Source organism: Helianthus annuus, chromosome 11, assembly GCF_002127325.2.
Source record: "Helianthus annuus cultivar XRQ/B chromosome 11, HanXRQr2.0-SUNRISE, whole genome shotgun sequence".
In the NCBI taxonomy this organism is placed as follows: domain Eukaryota; kingdom Viridiplantae; phylum Streptophyta; class Magnoliopsida; order Asterales; family Asteraceae; genus Helianthus; species Helianthus annuus.
In genome coordinates this window covers 183,338,953-183,359,223 of record NC_035443.2, presented here as the reverse complement: position 1 = coordinate 183,359,223, position 20,271 = coordinate 183,338,953, and the positions used below count along the sequence as shown (strand labels likewise).

General features: G+C 34.7%; 1 protein-coding gene and 1 long non-coding RNA gene across 4 annotated transcripts; both read left to right on the top strand.

Moving 5' to 3' along the window:
* Nucleotides 1-833: 833 nt before the first annotated feature.
* LOC110891412 lies at nt 834-14,568 on the top strand. Of its 2 annotated transcripts, XR_004873310.1 has the most exons (8): nt 834-910; nt 1,998-2,066; nt 2,143-2,264; nt 2,410-2,470; nt 2,693-2,761; nt 13,808-13,836; nt 13,972-14,026; nt 14,165-14,568. It is a non-coding gene; the product is annotated as an uncharacterized LOC110891412 (long non-coding RNA). The 2 variants fall into 2 exon arrangements; XR_002565309.2 differs by lacking the exons at nt 13,808-13,836; nt 13,972-14,026; nt 14,165-14,568 and adding an exon at nt 2,864-2,983.
* A 3,857-nt stretch (nt 14,569-18,425) lies between these two features.
* On the top strand, nt 18,426-20,103 carry LOC118484318. 2 transcript variants are annotated; one of them, XR_004873309.1, is made up of 3 exons: nt 18,426-18,569; nt 18,985-19,718; nt 19,800-20,103. XR_004873309.1 is itself a non-coding variant. In XM_035980354.1 (2 exons), the coding sequence occupies exons 1-2, from the start codon at nt 18,448-18,450 to the stop codon at nt 19,334-19,336; spliced, it is 474 nt and encodes a 157-aa protein (XP_035836247.1). In that variant the 5' UTR covers nt 18,432-18,447; the 3' UTR covers nt 19,337-20,103. The 2 variants fall into 2 exon arrangements, 1 of the variants encoding a protein (XP_035836247.1); XM_035980354.1 differs by having other exon boundaries at nt 18,432-18,569; nt 18,985-20,103.
* The last annotated feature ends 168 nt before the right edge of the window (nt 20,104-20,271 follow it).

Sequence of the window (20,271 nt, the reverse complement as noted above, 5' to 3'; positions counted from 1 at the left end):
ATGGTCATTTTTAATGTTAATTTTTTGTATTCGAAATTATTATTCGGTTTCTGTAAATAGACATTGTTTCTATAAATAGATTATCTTTTAAAATTATTATTCCTTTGCAGTTATGGATCCTAAAAACAACGCTCTTTCGTTGTTAAAGTTGATTGATCATTATAATCCTAATTTTTTGATATGTTTCTTTAGTTTTCAGTTTTTTTTAATTAAAAATATATGTTCTGAATGATTGATTGTTTGTATTTTTCCATGGTGAATCCTTAATCTTTTTTAAAATTCGGACTCGGAATGTTCGTCTCCCAAAACAGGTTAGTTAAATGTTGTTGGTATTGTTTGTTTTTTGATGTCTATACTCTTTCTTATTTCTTATTAAATTTTCTGTTTATGCATAATTTTGAAACTTTATGTTATTATATTTTAAAGTTCATATTGTTAGTTTTGTCAGTTATGAGTTTTTCTATTTAGGTTTAAGATACCTTTAATTTATTTCTAAAGATGTTTTTGTTTCCATAAACACATTACTGTTTTTAAGGTTAATTTTACTATTCTCAATTATAACTCTGTTTATGTAATTAGACATTGTTTCTATAAATAAGTTGTCGTTATATTTTTTAAAAAAAATTCCTTATTCCTTTGCAGTTATAGATCCTAAAAACAATGCTCCAATCGTTTTTAAAGTTGATTGATGACTATCATCCTATATTTTTGGTATGTTTCTTTGGTTTTCATTTTATCAACAGACAAAAAGTTATTTAAGCTTATAAGTTTTTTTTTTCGATTCATAGGAAATACCGTATGATGAGCCAGCTTATTGTGGGAAGGAAAAGTTTCATATGCTCAATGTATTGAACTTATTGATGATGACTTATGCAACTGCAGGAGTCTGAATCTTCTTCGAACACAAGAGGTTAGTTTAATTTTATAGTTTTTTTTTGGTGTTTTTTGATCCGGTATAATGATAGTTTTCATCGTTTATGTCAATCTCTATAATTTTTAAGTTATTTTGTTTAATATTTTTTTTCGCAAATCTAACTATGATATTTTTTGAAATTTGAAAATCTTTGTTTTTTTACTAATAAATTTTGTATTGTATTAATATGTATTAATGATTCTTTTGTTTTGGTTTTTTATTTCTGTTTTTTTTTCATGATTAACTAATAAATTTTATATTCTGTTAATTTTGAATCCATTAAAGATTATGTAAATTTTTAGTGTGAGATATGTTTTTTTCGGAATATTGATTGTGTTTCTAAAAATAAATAGGTTTTAAATTTTTTTGAAACCGTTCCTTTTTAATTATTTGTTTTAGAAGTTTCTCCCGATATTATAAGTTTGTTTCTATAAATAGTTTAGCCTTTTAATTTTTAAAAAGCCTTCATTTTTAATTTCCATATATGGATCAGAGTAACAACTGTCCTTCATTTTTAAAGCTTATTGAGGAAGATGTCTCATTACTTTTGGTATGTTTATTTGTTTTTTATTTCTGTTTTTCTTTTTTCATGATGACTATGATCCTATATTTTTTATATGTTTCTTTAGTTTTCAATTTTTTTTTAAATTAGTAATATATATGTTCTGAATCATTGATTGTTTGTATTTTTCCATGGTGAATCCTTAATCTTTTTTAAAATTCGGACTCGGAATGTTCGTCTACCAAAACAGGTTAGTTAAATATTGTTGGTATTGTTTGTTTTTTGATATCTATACTCTTTCTTATTTCTTATTAAATTTTCTGTTTAGGCATAATTTTGAAACTTTATGTTATTATCTTTTAAAGTTCATATTGTTAGTTTTGTCAGTTATGAGTTTTTCTATTTATGTTTAAAGATACTTTAATTTCTTTTTAAAGATGTTTTTGTTTCCATAAACACATTACTGTTTTTAAGGTTAATTTTTATATTCTCAATTATAACTCTGTTTCTGTAATTAGACATTGTTTCTATAAATAAGTTACCATTATTTTTTTTAAAAAAAATTCCTTTATTCCTCTGCAGTTATGGATCCTAAAAACAACGCTCCAATCGTTTTTAAAGTTGATTGATGACTATCATCCTATATTTTTGGTATGTTTATTTGGTTTTACATTTTATCAACAGACAATAAGTTATTTAAGCTTATATGTTTTTTTTCGATTCATAGGAAATACCGTATAATGAGCGACCTTATTGTGGGAAAGAAAAGTTCCATATGGCCAATGTCTTGAAATTATTGATGATGACTTATGCAACTGCAGGAGTCTGAATCTTCTTCGAACACAAGACGTAAGTTTAATTTTATCGTTTTTTTTTTGGTGTTTTTTGATCCGATATAATGATAGTTTTCATCGTTTATGCTAATCTCTATAATTTTTAAGTTATTTTGTTTATTTTTTTGGCAAATCTAACTATATGAACTCATTTGTAACAGTTAGCAAGTTAGCAAGCGAAGGCAACTTTCCGAGTGAGCTGAAGGCATTGATAAACAAGAGGTTTGCGTTTAAGATAGCCATAGCTTCGTTTAATATAAAATAGAAATCAGATGGCTACTCTGTTTCCAAGTTGACTGAAAATCCTTCCATCATCAAAGATCTTGATACTCATTTTGATGTTTACCAGATTCTATATGTACCCTAAACGTTAACTTAAATTTTTTATTATAGAAATCTTATACCACTTATGAATACTTATTGGAATTTATGAAATACATACAGGCTGCTGATGAAGAACCTTTAGATCCTGTTGCTTCTGATCCAAATCCAATTGTTAACGTTAACATCCGGGTTTGTTAAGCAACTTCTTTATATCAGTAAACCTTTATTATTGTTTTGTATTCAACTTTTATGTCCATTTATATTTTTTACTTTTTAAATTTTGTTGTACAGGATTCTGTTTCCCGTGTCGTTGATGAAGACACTCCCATGTCCAGTTTGAACAACAGCATCTTTACTACACCCTCTGGAGCTCATAATAGTTGTTCTTCAAAGATGTTGGACAATGAGCTGAAGCGTAATTTGGAGACGGTTTATGATGTGGATCTTTGTTCTTCTCAGTCTTCAACTAAACCTCGTCAGGGTGATTGTGAGAACAATGAAGGTTTGAAGATGAAAGCAAAGCTGGAAAATTAGTATTAACATTTAATAGTCATTTCAGTTTTTTCGAACAATTTGAGATGTTTTCTTTTGGTTAATTTTTTCCGGAACATTTATTTTAGTACTTGATGTTTGGTTTCATATGGATATTTCGTTTATTATCGTGGTATTAAAAGATTATTTGTTTGCTTTAATATTTATTAAATTTCCTCTTCTCTATTGCATTAATTCAAACCTTTTTCTTTTGTTACATGTAAATTGAATAGTTTTATGGATTAAATTATTTTACATAAATTGTCAAGTTAATTTATTTTGTTATATAACATTTAAGTTTACACAATTATTTGTTTAAAACTCAATAATATAATTTACAGGAAACATTTTGAGATCAACGGATTTGACTAACATCATTTTTTCGCCTAAAATTCCGAAATCACATCTTATTGGTTTTAATATTCGATCATCTATTCCATGCGATTGTATTACAAAATGACCCTTTCATTGTTTTATGTTACATGGCATTCTTTTAATGAAATTTTTATATACTTTTTAAAGCTTTCAATGAAATCTTAAGCTGCAATGTTATTTGATGTTATTATTTACATATTTTTTATCTACATCTACATTGTATATATATGATATTAATTGTTCGATATATTTGAACTGTATTAGACTTTTACAAAATTAAGAAAGATTCTTTCCTTCCCAACTTTTTTTTAAAAAGAATATTTTTTTACGATTTATAATACACGTATTATAACATATTAACATTTGTTTGTAAAAAAACATGTTATTCGAAATGTAATATTGATGATATAATATTTATCCGTTATTTGATTAATTTAATTGATTAAATACCAAAAAACAAAAAAATACTTTAAAATATATATAATTTTAAATTTCGAAACACTTATTAACCATTAATCAAGATGATCTACATAAATCTTTCATAAGTTTTTCATTATTTGATAAAATCGTATATTAAAAAATTAAGGTTTCCAAATTAGATTTTCACTATATGATGAAAGTCCTATAAATACCCATATTTCGTGTAATTCTTACTCATTAGAAAATTCATATACATAACACCTCCACTTACACGGTTAGTTACTTTGTACTGTATTATAAATGTTTAATCTTCCATTGATAATTATCAATTTTTTATACAATAACTTTGTATTCAATCTTTTTTTTTTATTTTTTCAGATTATTAGGAATTATGGAACTTATTGGGGATGACATGATATTTGAAGAGATCTTATCGAGACTACCTGCAAAGGCAGTTTGTCGTTTCAAATGTGTTTCTAAACAATGGTGTTATGAATTATCCACACCAAAGTTTGTTTTCATCCATACTCGGCGAGTTGGAAATTCAATACAAAAGAAGCTGCTCTCCTTGAAAGAAAGTTCCATAGTCGTTGACGACATAGTATCTGGCAACTTAGAAGTCGATACTAGCAAAACCGTAAATTTTCCGTATGATGTCCATCCATCCTTTTTAAGCATTATATGTTCGTTTAATGGTCTGATTTTAGTTTGCATTAAAAGGAATCCCAATGAGCTGGTCCTTTGGAATCCAACGACGAGACGTTTTAAGTTGATATCGGACGACTACTTTATTCGTTATTTTGGTCGACACTACGATACTGGTGGAATGTACTTAGACGAGGACAACGATCTAAAAGTGCTTCATATTAATTGTTACTGGGACGTAGTTACTGCTCGTGTATATTCACGACGTCATGACTCATGGAGGAAATTAAACTTCTTGAACGGAACTCAATTCGCTTCAAACTTTTATTCATGGTCTTCTAGAATTTATTCCGGCAAAACAATATATTTCATTGTTTCAAGTTACTGGATTCCACCTGGTGAAAGGAACATAGTTGCTTACGATGTTATCTCTGAATCTTTCAGTTTACTTCGTTTTCCGGAGCGTATTGAAGTCAATCCTTGCCAAGTACATTTTCTAACAATTTCGAACAAGCTCCATGTCATTGTTGTTCATTATGCTGGTGAACTAATTGCAGATTTGGTCAAATATGAACATGATGACTGGATCAAGGTCTTTTCTTTCAATAAGGCTCGCATAGTTCAACATTTGGAGCCTCAGCAAAGGACAAATGTAATTCAAGACAACAAGTGGTTGATAACCAGTATTTGTGGAGATACTATTGAAGTTCTACTTTGCAATGATTCTTTTAACTACATCCAACATGTTGACAGCTACAACGGACCGAAAGGCGCATTATTTTTGGAGACAATTGTTTCGCCTTTCGATTAAAAATTAGGAATTAATTTGATACTATTTCATCTTTTGTTTCTCGAACAATCTAATTTGTTTCAATTATCTGAAATTTTATCCTATCGTTACTTTAATAATAAAAGAATTTAGTATTATTTTTCATCTTTTCTTATATCCAATTAAACATTACAGTAAATTACATATTTTAACATTCACTGTGGTGACTGCATTCTTTATTACCAAATACCATCATTGATTAAGATCCATCCTAAGAAAATTACAAATCTTATAATTAAAAAAAATATCTTTGATGTTTATTAATATAGATAATAGATTGTAACACCGCCATAAGCATTAACAATAAATATGAAAAACTTTTTAAAAAAATTCGTATATTTTGATTATACAAAATAAGATATGTAGTTCAATAGTTTAGAAATTATATATGTATTTCAATACAAAATATGCTGATCATAATTTCCATAATCAACTTTTTTTATATGCAGTGTCTAAAGGTGTTTCTAAACATATATAGTAATCAAATTATAGGAACTATTACATATTGTTGTTTACTGAATTTATGATTTCATATGAATAAATAATTAAAAAACATACACATGACGTTTCATGAAGAAACTATTACATATCTATTTTATATTATAAGATGTTGTTCACATATTATTTATGTTATTAGTAATATTTTTTTAATAACTAATTAGATGCGGTTTCTGTGACACCCCGCGAAAACGCTTAACAAAACTAGCTTCTTCAGTGACTGGTTGCTAAATTTCGGGACGAAATTTCTTTCAAGTTGGGGATGATGTGACAACCCGAACTTTCAAGGTTTGTGTCGTTTAGTTTTGTGGGCTAACATTTAATAATTCGCTCATTTCACGTCTTTGATATATTAAACCTTTGTTAAACGTTCCCTATAATTAACTGTCGGGTGTGATACGTACAAGATTGATGTTAGCATCGGCTCACAATTGTCTTGTGTCTTACTTGAATTCCATTGGCCCAATCCCCATTCATTGTAGCCCAACAGACTTTATAGCTAGCAACCGGCCCACACGTTTTTCTTTGAAATACTAACCGACCCACTTGGCTGATGTTGGTTATATAACCTTTTGGTATTACCCTCTTTAAGATTATCATAATATCCCTTCACAACAAACCCTACACCGTTCTCCCTGATTGCACGAACTCAGCAGACCCCCCCCCCCAATTCGCAATATCATCTTATTCAACCAAGACGTCCGGTTAGTGAATTCCATCATGTTCGTTTAATGTTTGCTTAGAATTCAGTTTATGTTTGCTTAACGTTCAACTTGTGGCCTGATATGAATTAACTAAATTAATTGATTAGAGTGGTAATCGAAATTGTTTATGATGTAACAGTGGAATTATGTGATGCATGACTTCAAATTGTTGGTGCTAGATATGGCAACAAGTGTTGTAAATATAATATACGTGCATGTATTATTACTGAACTGAAATTCATGTGATATTATCGATTAGCGGCATCATGTCTGTTGTGGTTAGAAGCATAAAAGAAAATTTAAAGTGGCCCTTTAGATAAACACTAATTGATTTAGGTCCAATCAAATGTGGGAACTAATCGGTCCAATGGCATCCGGAAAACATAAACAGATGGCGGCCAAGTAACATTAAAACAAACAATAAATATAGTTGACTAGTATAAGGGGGCTGCCATAGGACCCCTTCTCAAATTCTGGCGGCGGCTACTGTTAGGTGAATGGCTGCATGTGTTGTAATGGGCATGTGATTTGATGAGTTAAGTTGAATGGCTCCATATGTAGATCATAGGGTCCAATAGGGGCGGCTTGTGTATGGGTAATAATTAATTATGTATGCTTAGTTAGTGGGTCATAATTGATGCTAAGTGTGTTAGTGGTTTACATGATATAAATACATGTTTTGATGGCTTAACCGATTACTTTGCAAAGTTAGAATAGTCCATGTTTACTTGTTGATAAATAATCATGAATAAATCGTTACGGGAACTGCTATGTCTTCGGTAAACCTGAATAAACATGATCGAAACTGGGTTGGGGAACTGAACAATGCAACCGAGTGGACTGGGCCAGATGGGCCAGCCAACTCCTTCAATATAATATACGGATTTGTGAACACACTGACTGAATGAAATTACTTGTTGTAGCTATTATGTTGTGTTGTATGGGTGTCTCTTATGTGAAGGCTGTAATGTTGCATGACTAAATGTTATAATATGCATGAAACTAAGTGGGTACTATTCGTGTGATATAAATATATTCAAGGAATACTTGGTTAAAGGTTTACAAAACTAATTGTTATCGGTAATCACGATAGGATTTGGTTGATCCACTTGGAATACGTAATTTAATCTACCGAGCAAACCCAAGGTGAGTTCATTGCATTTTCTCAAGCATGCGTCCCGGTGGTTTGGGACAACTGGTAAACATTTGGAAGGGAAACATTGGGTAAATAACTTAATCGGTTTTGGTTATTGCCTGGAGGGCAATGGGGGTGATTAGTTGATAGCGCTATTAGGTGGGAAACCTCACACCGGGCCGTAAGGACGGGCGTGAACTAATTATCTGGATAGGGCTATGGTTGTTAGAGGCACACTCCTCGGATACATATGGGCACTCTCCCTAGGGTATCTAACGAAGGCAACATAGCAAACGGTCGTTAAGGGGTACCCACTCCCCGGATACTTATGGGCACACTCCCTAGAGTATCTAACATGAGCAACATCGAAACGTCAAACAACATAACAACAAACAACACATCATTTTGCAAACTATTTTACTCACTTGATCGGTAACACAACTTGGTATACGAACACAAACCTTGAACTCACCAGCGTAGTCTGACACACTTGTTTACATGCTTGTAGGTAATTATTGAAGGAACTTGGGGAGCTTGCTGTCTGATGCTGCTGGAGTGGTTGTGGTCATAATAAACAGTTATTTGATTTGCTTTTGATACATTTACACACTTATACATTTATGCTTCCGCTCAGTACTTTGGTTTTGGTTTAACTTTCAAACGATACATTTCTTTCAATTGGATATTTTATTACATTATGACTTGTGTTTGATATGATTGGTGGCTCTTTGTTGGATCGTTACACCTCCTTTAGGGATACGCCCTAGGTGGTAATTTGGGGGTGTGACAGTTTGGTATCAGAGCCACTGGTTATAGAGAACTCGGTTTTAAAAAAATGTTTTCATAAAACCAGACTATAACCGAATTGATCCAAACGATGACCATGACACTCAGCTTCAGACTGCAAGGTTCGTTCCTCCTTAGCTTATGCTCTATATGCCTAGTAAACGTAACTGTATTTATAGCATGCACGATATGACATGGTAGGCATCATGACACATTGAAAGTGTAACATAACACTTGCATCTAGTAAATTTTAATCTTGTTGGTAGTGCTTATTTTGTGTTGATTGGGGAGGGAGAAACTTCAAGCATAAGTTAAGAAGCATTGAGAGGAGCATGCAAACCGCCTTATTATCATGGGTGCACACATAATAATAACGCGTGGTGCATGCAAATCCCAATGAGGCTTAACGAGTGTAAGAGGGGTTCTTCCCTGTTTGTGTATGAACCTGGTAGTTAATCGTTCTCAACGTGATAAACCTGAACACTTTCCTCGTTTTCGACCCCTGAATCAGTTCATTTCCATATATAGAAACATGAGTGGACGAGGAAACGGACGTAGCAACTATTGATTGAAACCTTGTGTGCTTACTCCTTCTGTCATTTTTTTTTCTTTCCTTTCTGCGCTAATACCCTCTTTTGGAACGTTGTGAGTGTGCATCCTTTCGTTTAACTTGCGTTACGTCATCAACTCGACAGGTATGTCTACATCGTCTGCATCTTCCGACCAATCCCGGGCGCCAGGAAGGCACCCGCTGATACTCATTCACCCCCGCGTCAGATGGAGACGCGTGCTGCTTATAGGAAGAGACTCGCACAGGGCGGGGAGTCTTCCTCCCGACCTATGCATGCACTACCAGTTAACTCCCTCAGCGCTCAGGCCGAGTCGGCTGTGAGTAAGGCCCTCCGAGATTATGCCCTGCCACACTAACTCTTGTCACCGATTTGCCGCTTTAAGAAAGGAAGATCGAGTGTCTTCCACTTATCCATGAATTTTCTGACTTGCCTCCTGAAGAGTGAGTTGGCTTACTTCCACACCGTTAGGCGGAATTTCAGATTGACCTTATGCAATTTCAGATTAGTTTGAACTTAAACCTAAACGTGTGTTAACCTTAGTAAGTAGGAACCTTTGTTATACGTAACTTTTGTTAAACGTTACATGTTAACATATTTGGGCCACCGCACTTGTTTTCTTTGAGTATTTGGGGCCACCACACATTAATGATCCAGCCCAGGTTATTTATGCATGCTATCCATTGCCCTTCGGCCCACCCATCCCCCTTTCATTAGCTTGGCCCAACATTAACCCTTTTTGTATACGTATACTAACTATGTATTGATATTTAATAATCCCTAATTTACCAAAACAAACTCTATCTTTCTCAACCCTGGTCGGTAGCCTCATCTCTCTCGAAACCCCCCCCCCCCCCTGAGGTCGACGACAATATTAAGAAAAGCCAGCCTAGTCGCAATCCTTCCTTGCGTGTTAACAGGTCGCCGTGTGTCGTTTGTCGGGTTAGTGTTCCATCATAGTTAACTATTATTGATTGACGCATGATATGTGTATTTAATTGTGTTATACATGGTGTATGCGTGATTTGTGTTCTGTTATCATGTGAGTATGTCGCTTGATGAATGAGAACCATGATGTTTTAGGGCATAGAACTCAGTAATTATAAGATGTTATTGTGTGACTGGTTTTGGTTAGTAATTCTTGATTCTTGCCTGCAATATTCATCGTTGTATGGTATTGTTCATATGTGATATTGAAGGTGTGATTTTCATATATGATTGATTAATCGTGTGATAATATGTGAATCCTTGTGCATTGATTGAATAGGGTTAGTTGTCGTGGTTAATAATCTGATTTCTTGATCTTGCTTTATATGCATATCATGTTCCGATAACCCTTGCGTGATCTTGTTGTATATGTGCTTTGAAACCACCCACAGCCATGAGGAATTTATAAGATGATCTTATGTGATATGATGACTGATCTAATGTGTCATGCGTATGGAATTGGTGTAACTGGTCTTGTGAGGAACCGGTTAGAGTATATGCGAAAGTAAATGGTGATCTTAAGTTTGGTTCGTGAATGATAAGATAGTTGTTTTGATACTGGATGTTATGATCGTATGCTTGGTATAATAAACATAAATCCCTTAGGTTTGCTAAATACTATCACAGCTGCGTCGTAGGATTTTCGAGGGTTTCGCAACTTCAGCCTCCTTAGCATAGCGGGGAGCTGTGAATCCCTGAGTAATAAGACCGATCACAAGGGTTTTCAGTGCGCCCTTGTTTCAATAGAGCTAACCATGTGAAGGCATCGCTAGAATGGAACTTCCGAACGAACACGGGATTAGGAAAACTATACCCACGCATCCCTGTAAACGAACCTTATCACTTGCACTTGTCATCGCCGCTAGAAGTGAAGCAGTCACAGTTACACGCGTATGTCGTTTTGCAACACTAACCTTTACCCACCAAACTCTGTTTTGGACAAATGATACACTCGCGCGACCGCAATGTAACGAACCTCCCTGTTGTGCCATGCCGCCATGAACCACTACTGGAAATTTCTTCTTGACAACAAATTTGCTGGCCAAATCCTTCGGACGTTTAAGGGACCCCTGTTTCGCTCGAATCTTTGATTGGCAACTGATATAACAACACGCTAACCACCATACCATGATTTCCACCGATCACAAGATTAGCCCCCCAGGCGTTGTAAAGTATCTATAAATCGAGTTCGTCGGAACTCACTTCAAGCCATTGTTTTAGATCAATTTTCGGGACGAAAATTCTTTCAAGTAGGGGATGATGTGACACCCCGCGAAAACGCTTAACAAAACTAGCTTCTTCAGTGACTGGTTGCTAAATTTCGGGACGAAATTTCTTTCAAGTTGGGGATGATGTGACAACCCGAACTTTCAAGGTTTGTGTCGTTTAGTTTTGTGGGCTAACATTTAATAATTCGCTCATTTCACGTCTTTGATATATTAAACCTTTGTTAAACGTTCCCTATAATTAACTGTCGGGTGTGATACGTACAAGATTGATGTTAGCATCGGCTCACAATTGTCTTGTGTCTTACTTGAATTCCATTGGCCCAATCCCCATTCATTGTAGCCCAACAGACTTTATAGCTAGCAACCGGCCCACACGTTTTTCTTTGAAATACTAACCGACCCACTTGGCTGATGTTGGTTATATAACCTTTTGGTATTACCCTCTTTAAGATTATCATAATATCCCTTCACAACAAACCCTACACCGTTCTCCCTGATTGCACGAACTCAGCAGACCCCCCCCCCAATTCGCAATATCATCTTATTCAACCAAGACGTCCGGTTAGTGAATTCCATCATGTTCGTTTAATGTTTGCTTAGAATTCAGTTTATGTTTGCTTAACGTTCAACTTGTGGCCTGATATGAATTAACTAAATTAATTGATTAGAGTGGTAATCGAAATTGTTTATGATGTAACAGTGGAATTATGTGATGCATGACTTCAAATTGTTGGTGCTAGATATGGCAACAAGTGTTGTAAATATAATATACGTGCATGTATTATTACTGAACTGAAATTCATGTGATATTATCGATTAGCGGCATCATGTCTGTTGTGGTTAGAAGCATAAAAGAAAATTTAAAGTGGCCCTTTAGATAAACACTAATTGATTTAGGTCCAATCAAATGTGGGAACTAATCGGTCCAATGGCATCCGGAAAACATAAACAGATGGCGGCCAAGTAACATTAAAACAAACAATAAATATAGTTGACTAGTATAAGGGGGCTGCCATAGGACCCCTTCTCAAATTCTGGCGGCGGCTACTGTTAGGTGAATGGCTGCATGTGTTGTAATGGGCATGTGATTTGATGAGTTAAGTTGAATGGCTCCATATGTAGATCATCTAGTGGACCAAGCAAGGGTCCAATAGGGGCGGCTTGTGTATGGGTAATAATTAATTATGTATGCTTAGTTAGTGGGTCATAATTGATGCTAAGTGTGTTAGTGGTTTACATGATATAAATACATGTTTTGATGGCTTAACCGATTACTTTGCAAAGTTAGAATAGTCCATGTTTACTTGTTGATAAATAATCATGAATAAATCGTTACGGGAACTGCTATGTCTTCGGTAAACCTGAATAAACATGATCGAAACTGGGTTGGGGAACTGAACAATGCAACCGAGTGGACTGGGCCAGATGGGCCAGCCAACTCCTTCAATATAATATACGGATTTGTGAACACACTGACTGAATGAAATTACTTGTTGTAGCTATTATGTTGTGTTGTATGGGTGTCTCTTATGTGAAGGCTGTAATGTTGCATGACTAAATGTTATAATATGCATGAAACTAAGTGGGTACTATTCGTGTGATATAAATATATTCAAGGAATACTTGGTTAAAGGTTTACAAAACTAATTGTTATCGGTAATCACGATAGGATTTGGTTGATCCACTTGGAATACGTAATTTAATCTACCGAGCAAACCCAAGGTGAGTTCATTGCATTTTCTCAAGCATGCGTCCCGGTGGTTTGGGACAACTGGTAAACATTTGGAAGGGAAACATTGGGTAAATAACTTAATCGGTTTTGGTTATTGCCTGGAGGGCAATGGGGGTGATTAGTTGATAGCGCTATTAGGTGGGAAACCTCACACCGGGCCGTAAGGACGGGCGTGAACTAATTATCTGGATAGGGCTATGGTTGTTAGAGGCACACTCCTCGGATACATATGGGCACTCTCCCTAGGGTATCTAACGAAGGCAACATAGCAAACGGTCGTTAAGGGGTACCCACTCCCCGGATACTTATGGGCACACTCCCTAGAGTATCTAACATGAGCAACATCGAAACGTCAAACAACATAACAACAAACAACACATCATTTTGCAAACTATTTTACTCACTTGATCGGTAACACAACTTGGTATACGAACACAAACCTTGAACTCACCAGCGTAGTCTGACACACTTGTTTACATGCTTGTAGGTAATTATTGAAGGAACTTGGGGAGCTTGCTGTCTGATGCTGCTGGAGTGGTTGTGGTCATAATAAACAGTTATTTGATTTGCTTTTGATACATTTACACACTTATACATTTATGCTTCCGCTCAGTACTTTGGTTTTGGTTTAACTTTCAAACGATACATTTCTTTCAATTGGGTATTTTATTACATTATGACTTGTGTTTGATATCATTGGTGGCTCTTTGTTGGATCGTTACACCTCCTTTAGGGATACGCCCTAGGTGGTAATTTGGGGGTGTGACAGTTTCTTTAGGTAACGTCCTTTTGTAGGTATTTCTTATGGCTGAAGGTTCATCAAGGTATTTATTTTTAATTTTGTTACTTTATGTAACATCTAATTTGTATTATCTTTGTTTATTTTTTCATATTTTTTTATTTTTCTCACACTAACCTTTACTTATTACTCTTTATTAATGTTGTAATTTTTAAATTAGTTTCAGAGGATACTGGTTCTGTAGGCTAATGAATGTAGCGGACGAAGTTATTTTGGTATTTTGATAACTTACTTTATAATTCATATTTATTATTTTGTTTTTTATCATTATTAAATACACTTTAATATTATTGTACTGTTTATATATTTCTTATTATACTAATAATTAAGAATGTATATGTTTGTTTTTTTAGTCTATTCCGGACGACGCTGCGTGCAAAATATGGGGTGTAGACCAAGGCCTTACAAATGTCATGATACACACTGAAGATGAGTTTATTAAAAGCTGGCCTATCAATTAATAGAATATACATGTGAATACTATGAAAATATGCACATCTTATTTGTTAACTTGCTTTTTTTATACTTTTTGTGAACATATCTTTCACTGGGAGCTTAGTTACCTTGTGATGTTATTTAGAATTGTCTTTTAACTTGCAGATCTATAGTGATGGCCGCAACAAGATATTATAGATGGCTCTGAGAAAGAGTAACTGTTGTTTGTCTGGAGACACTTTAATTCTTAACAAAAGTAAAAAAATTTATTGTTTTTTACTTTAGTGCATTTTAACTATATTTTCATATTGTTAACAAGTAATTTATGTAATGTGTCACTTTTATATTTGTATTTATATTTATACACTTTGTGATAATGTAGATAAAATTTTCCTATCCGCGAAGTTCGCGGGTGATAACCTAGTGTGGTTTATAAATACAAACCTTCACCCACAACACAAGTTGGTCCGCATCCATGAGGTCTGGAAAATCCGGACAAGCTCATGTGAGCTGCATTGTATGTGCTCTAACACAAATGTTTCTGTATGTTTAGATTTTTTTTCAAGAAAGTTTTTGTTGGATTATTGTTCGTTTTGTTCTTCCATAAGGATGTTTGGAACGATTTGGGTGGTTAATAGTTGGCGATAATACCAAAGGGGCTCGGTCTAGTCACTAGTGGTACCAACTACAAAGTGTGTGTTGAAATGGTGTTTTCTCTTAGTGGTGATGGTCAAGTCAGTGGTAGAGCTTGAACGAAAAATCAGTGGAGGTTGGACTCTCAAAATCCAAATCAGTGTAGGGTGAGACTATTAAAAATCCAATATTTTACACTACAATAAAAAATTCAGAAATTCATAGTAAAACTAACACTACAAGTGAAAAATCAATGAGGGCTGTGGGACCCCTGGACCATCAAGAAGATCCGCCCATGGTTCAAGTCCCATAATCGATAAAAAAAAATAGTGTAAATTTAGGAATAGATTAGAGGGTACAAGAGCTTGTTAAGGGACAAGCCTAGCTAGTTGTATCAACTTGGCTCTCATAGTAGAGGCGCACAACCAAACTAGAACATAAACCGATTCAATAACCGGTTTGGATAGAGCCAAAACTAGAATAAACTTAATCACCAGTTTAAATCTAGTTTTGAGAACATATCAATAGAAACCTCCGTACCAGATTATTATTTAAAAAAACGGTATCCAATCCAACACACTTTGGGCCGACCCAGCTTTGACCTTCTTTGATTAGATCCAACCCGTTTTTAACACGATCCAGTTTAACCCAAAACTGATATTGTGAGCCTCTATCTCATAGTGTACAAACTCTTCGCATTTAGGTGAAGTATTCCTCTGAATCATGTCTAATAAGCCCAACTTATCCTATTAAAAGCAAACTAAGCCCAATTTTGATAACCCATTTCTCCTTGAAGAAGCCTTGTTAAATTTTTAAATAAAGCCATCATTTAGAAAGTCCAATATAATGAGCCCACTGATCTTCTCGCCTCTTTGAAAATCTGGTAACATGCTACTGAATTTCGACTAATAGGCTTATTTTTTGAAATATACTGTTGAATGTTGAATATTGCATTGCTATTGTATTTGATTTCTCTAATATGGATGTAAACATCAGAAGAGTTGTTACAAACGCCTACAACTTTGTTTGTTTATGAGGAAATCTTTGTAATTTCTAAGGAGAATTATGGGTTTTATTGAGAAATTTTGAAGCACTGTCATCGCTTTCTAAATATGTCAAACAAGCCGACACGGTATTGACGCCAAACTAAGCTCTATAGCTAAAACGTATTCTTTGGCTCGATCCGTAACTGGCTTGAACCCGTTTAGACTAAATCAAAACCTATAAATCTTTTGTTCTTTTAAAAATTCATACCCCTATTATATAGATGCATTTTGGGTTTTTCCCTTCTAAGAAATCAATAGGAAATTATGGTCTTGTTACAAAAACTCATGGACGAGTTTATGATGATTGATTGTTTGTTTTATTAGTTGATAATAAAATAATTATAATTATTATTTTAAACATAGGAACCCAACTATGTTGCAAGAGAAACTTGTGTAATATTATAAATTGGGGCAAATTCATTTAATCGAAGTTTATTATTAATACATGAATACTATGACATCATTCTATTTATAAACTATTGAGAATGAGAATATTTCGACCCGGCAATCGTTTGACCTATACAAAAGCACCTTTTTTTACCTCAATGCCCGTTTTTTTACTTATCATTATCAGACTTTTTTTACGGTTAACTTACACGCCCACTTATTCTACTTATAAATTTATACCTTTTCCTTTTAAGACTAGAGACATCAACCTCATGGGGTATGGCACATTTCTATCACATCTTGATACTGCTATGCTACGGGCTCTTAGATCTTTATACTGGTCGTAATTAGCTCACCATGTTTCATATTTCCTTTATTGAAAGTTTTGTGTTTCATAACTTGAGTTGAGTTGATTTGCTACATTTTTTTGCTATAAACCGTTTAATTTGATTTTAAAAGACATCTACACAATCATCAGATAAACAAGTCGATTATAAGGCGGTCAGTGATTGTCGTGGGACCTTCACTTTCATTACATCGATGTGGATTTGATGTAGCGCGTGATACGAAAAATGAAGATCAACACGTTGATTCTACGAATACCCGTGTAGTTCTTCCCCAACCCCCAAATTGCAACCCAAAGGCCACGGAATTTGAAGTGAAAATTCGATAGTTTCAAAATTCAATTCTGATCATTCATATTACTAGAGGGACATATAAATAGAAACCGAAATTCGAAATGGGCCTAAAAAAGATTAACGGGCCAAACACACGGCCTAAAACAAAAAGCCCAAAATAGTTCAAAAAACATAAAAATGCAAATAAGTAATGGAAATAAGCGTTTTTTGGCCCGGACGATGACTCGTAGGCGGTTTGCAGCAAGATGGAGCTCGTTCTCACGTTCGTTTCGCCTGGTCGCACGCCCAAAACGGACCTCCGTAGCCCAAGTTAGAGTCATTTTAGTGAAGCCCCTTTTGTTACGCGGTCCTGGGCCTCCAAATACAAAATAGCCCGTTCCTCCACACTTGGGCCCGCATCAGGATTGCTCGTGAAATTGCAATAGACCTTTTTCGGGCATTTGTAATTTGTGACCTAATTAGAAAACATCTTGCTTCAAACATAGAAGTTGCTAAAAGACAAATTCGAAAAACAAAAACCAATTATATAGGAAATACTTCAAGAAATTCTAGATGACCATGCTAATACATACACTAAAATAATCAAGATTTTTTTAATTTTAATTCTTTCAATTTTACGATAATCTAGAAATATATATTTCATTACACCACTCTATTTATTCGTGTGTATTAAAAATAAAATATAAAAAAATCCAAAATTAATAGGACTAAAAAAATAATAATAAACATAGGGATTGATTGATGATCCACTAAATACCAACACAAAAGCAAGAAATATATTAGATTTGTTTACACAAACAACATTGGTGCCCCGAATGTAGAAAACCCAGTGATCTATGGGTTTGCCTTGTCAATGTTTTTTTTTTTTTTTGAAAGGAGAACTTCATTAAACACCACCGAACCCGAAAACCGGGACGGGAAAACAAACAAAAATTACAGATTTACAAACTTACACCAATCCCCCCATTCAAAAACCCCTTTCTTCGCTCTATGCTTAAACCAAAAATAACTAACGACTCTAACTTCACTAAAAATCTCCTCTACGCTACTTCTAATGCCGTTGAATCTCCGCTTATTTCTGGCCTTCCATAACACCCAACATGTCGAGATTACAACGCCATGCAGAGCCTCACGAGACGCCTTATCTCTATCTCCCACACTATACAATTCAAGAAGGTCTCTAAACGAAAAAATGAGAAACCTCGGAATACGACACCAAAGGCTAACCTTTTCCCATACCCCCAATGAGAACGGGCAGGCTGAAAACAGCCTTGTCAATGTAATTGTTCGGCTAATGTAGGGTGTCCAATGATTAAAAACTTAAACCTAACAACGACATTTTGTTTATATTGATGGCTTTTTTTAATAAAAGGAGCCACAAAGATCACAAGTCAAAGGGTGTGAGGTTGAACATGACCCATATTATTATTTATTTAAGAAAAGATATTAAAAGAGTGAATGAGATTGATTTCATTGCTTTACAAGAAACTTAATTTGATGACATTTCAGGTATCGTTTTTGAAAAATTCTGGGGAGCTGGTAAATTTGAGATGGATCACGTGCCGGCTAATGGGAGATCTGGAGGGATCGTCAGCATTTAGGATCCTAACGTTTTCAAGGTACACGATTTTGTTAAACATTCAAATTTTCTTATAACTATCGGGGTTTTAAAAGGGAGTAACAAAGCGATCAACATCATGAATATTTATGCCCCGCAAAATGTCCCCCAAAAAAAGCCCTGTGGGAAGAAATTGGGGGGATTATGGGAAATTATTCGGGATGGTGGGTGATTTTGAGAGACTTTAACGCGGTGCGCTCTTCGGGCGAAAGATGGAACTCTAAATTCAACAAATACTATGCATCAAATTTCAATAATTTTATTTTGGATAATGGGTTGAAATAATTCAACATGAAGGGTAGGAAATTTACTTATTGTAAGGATAATGATAATAAATAAAGCAAGATCGACAGAGTTTTGGTTAGTAATGATTTTTTCTCGGAATGGCCGATGGCGTGTCTGCGGGCTTTACCTAGGTTTATCTCGGATCACTGTCCTCTCATTCTGATTTGTTCGAATAAAAATTTTAGTCCAAAACCGTTTAGAGTTTTCAATTCGTGGATGGACCGGAAGGACTTTGACAAGGTGATTAGAAAGGCGTGTAATAATTTTATTGGAGTTGGGGATCCTGACGTGAAGTTACTCCAAAAATTCAAAAAGATCAGGGGAGATTTCAAAAAGTGGAAAAACGAAACTTTAGTCAAGGAAGGAGAAAAAGAAAGGAATCTTAAGGAAGAGTTGGAGAAGTTGGAAGAATGGGCGGAAGCGAGGGAGTTATCTGAAGAAGAGGAATGGATCAAGTCGGAGTGCGTTAAAGAATTAAAGTAGCTTGAAGAACATAAATTGAAAGATCTTAAACAAAGAGCTAGAATAAAATGGGATATGGAGGGAGATGAAAATTCGGTTTTTTTTCATGGTTACATTAACAGCAGGAGGGCCAACAACAATATTCCTGGTCTTATGATTGACGGTGTTTGGACTTCGAAATCGTTTTTGGTCAAAAAAGAAATTAGGGATTTCTTCAAAATGGCTTTCGAGGAAAAATTCCCTGATAGGCCTGCTCAGTTGCCATAATATTAGACGTCTTTCAGAGGAGGAGGCGGTTTCACTGACTGTGCCTTTTAGGAACGATGAGATTGAACGCAGTTTTCGAATGTAGGGTCGATAAAGCACCTGGGCCTGACGGGTTCAACTTCAAATTCATTAAAAGGTATTGGAGTTTATTTGAAAATGATTTTTATAATTTGTTAGCTTCCTTTTATAACAAAGGTAGAATTGCGGGGGGATCCAGCTCTTCATTTATCACTCTCATCCCGAAAAACAAGGATCCGGTGGGGTTGAAAGACTATAGACCGATCAACCTGATTTGTGTGATCAGTAAAACTATATCAAAGATTCTCGTTAATCGTCTCAAAAAGGTCATAGGTTCCATCATCTCAGAAAATCAGACGGCGTTCCTTAAAGGCAGGTACATTCTTGACAGCCCGTTATTGTTAAACGAGATCATTGCTTGGATTAAAAAAGAAAAAAAAATAAGGCATTCTTGTTAAAAATAGATTTTGAAAAGGCTTATGATAACGTCAATTGGAGTTTTCTTTTGGATATCATGGGTCAAATGGGTTTTCCTAAATTATGGTGTAAATGGGTTGGAGGGGTTTTGGCTTCGGCTATATCCTCGGTTTTAGTTAACGGGGCTCCCTCGTAGGAATTAAACTGTTACAACGGGGTTATACAACGAGACCCGTTATCTCCGTTTTTGTTCC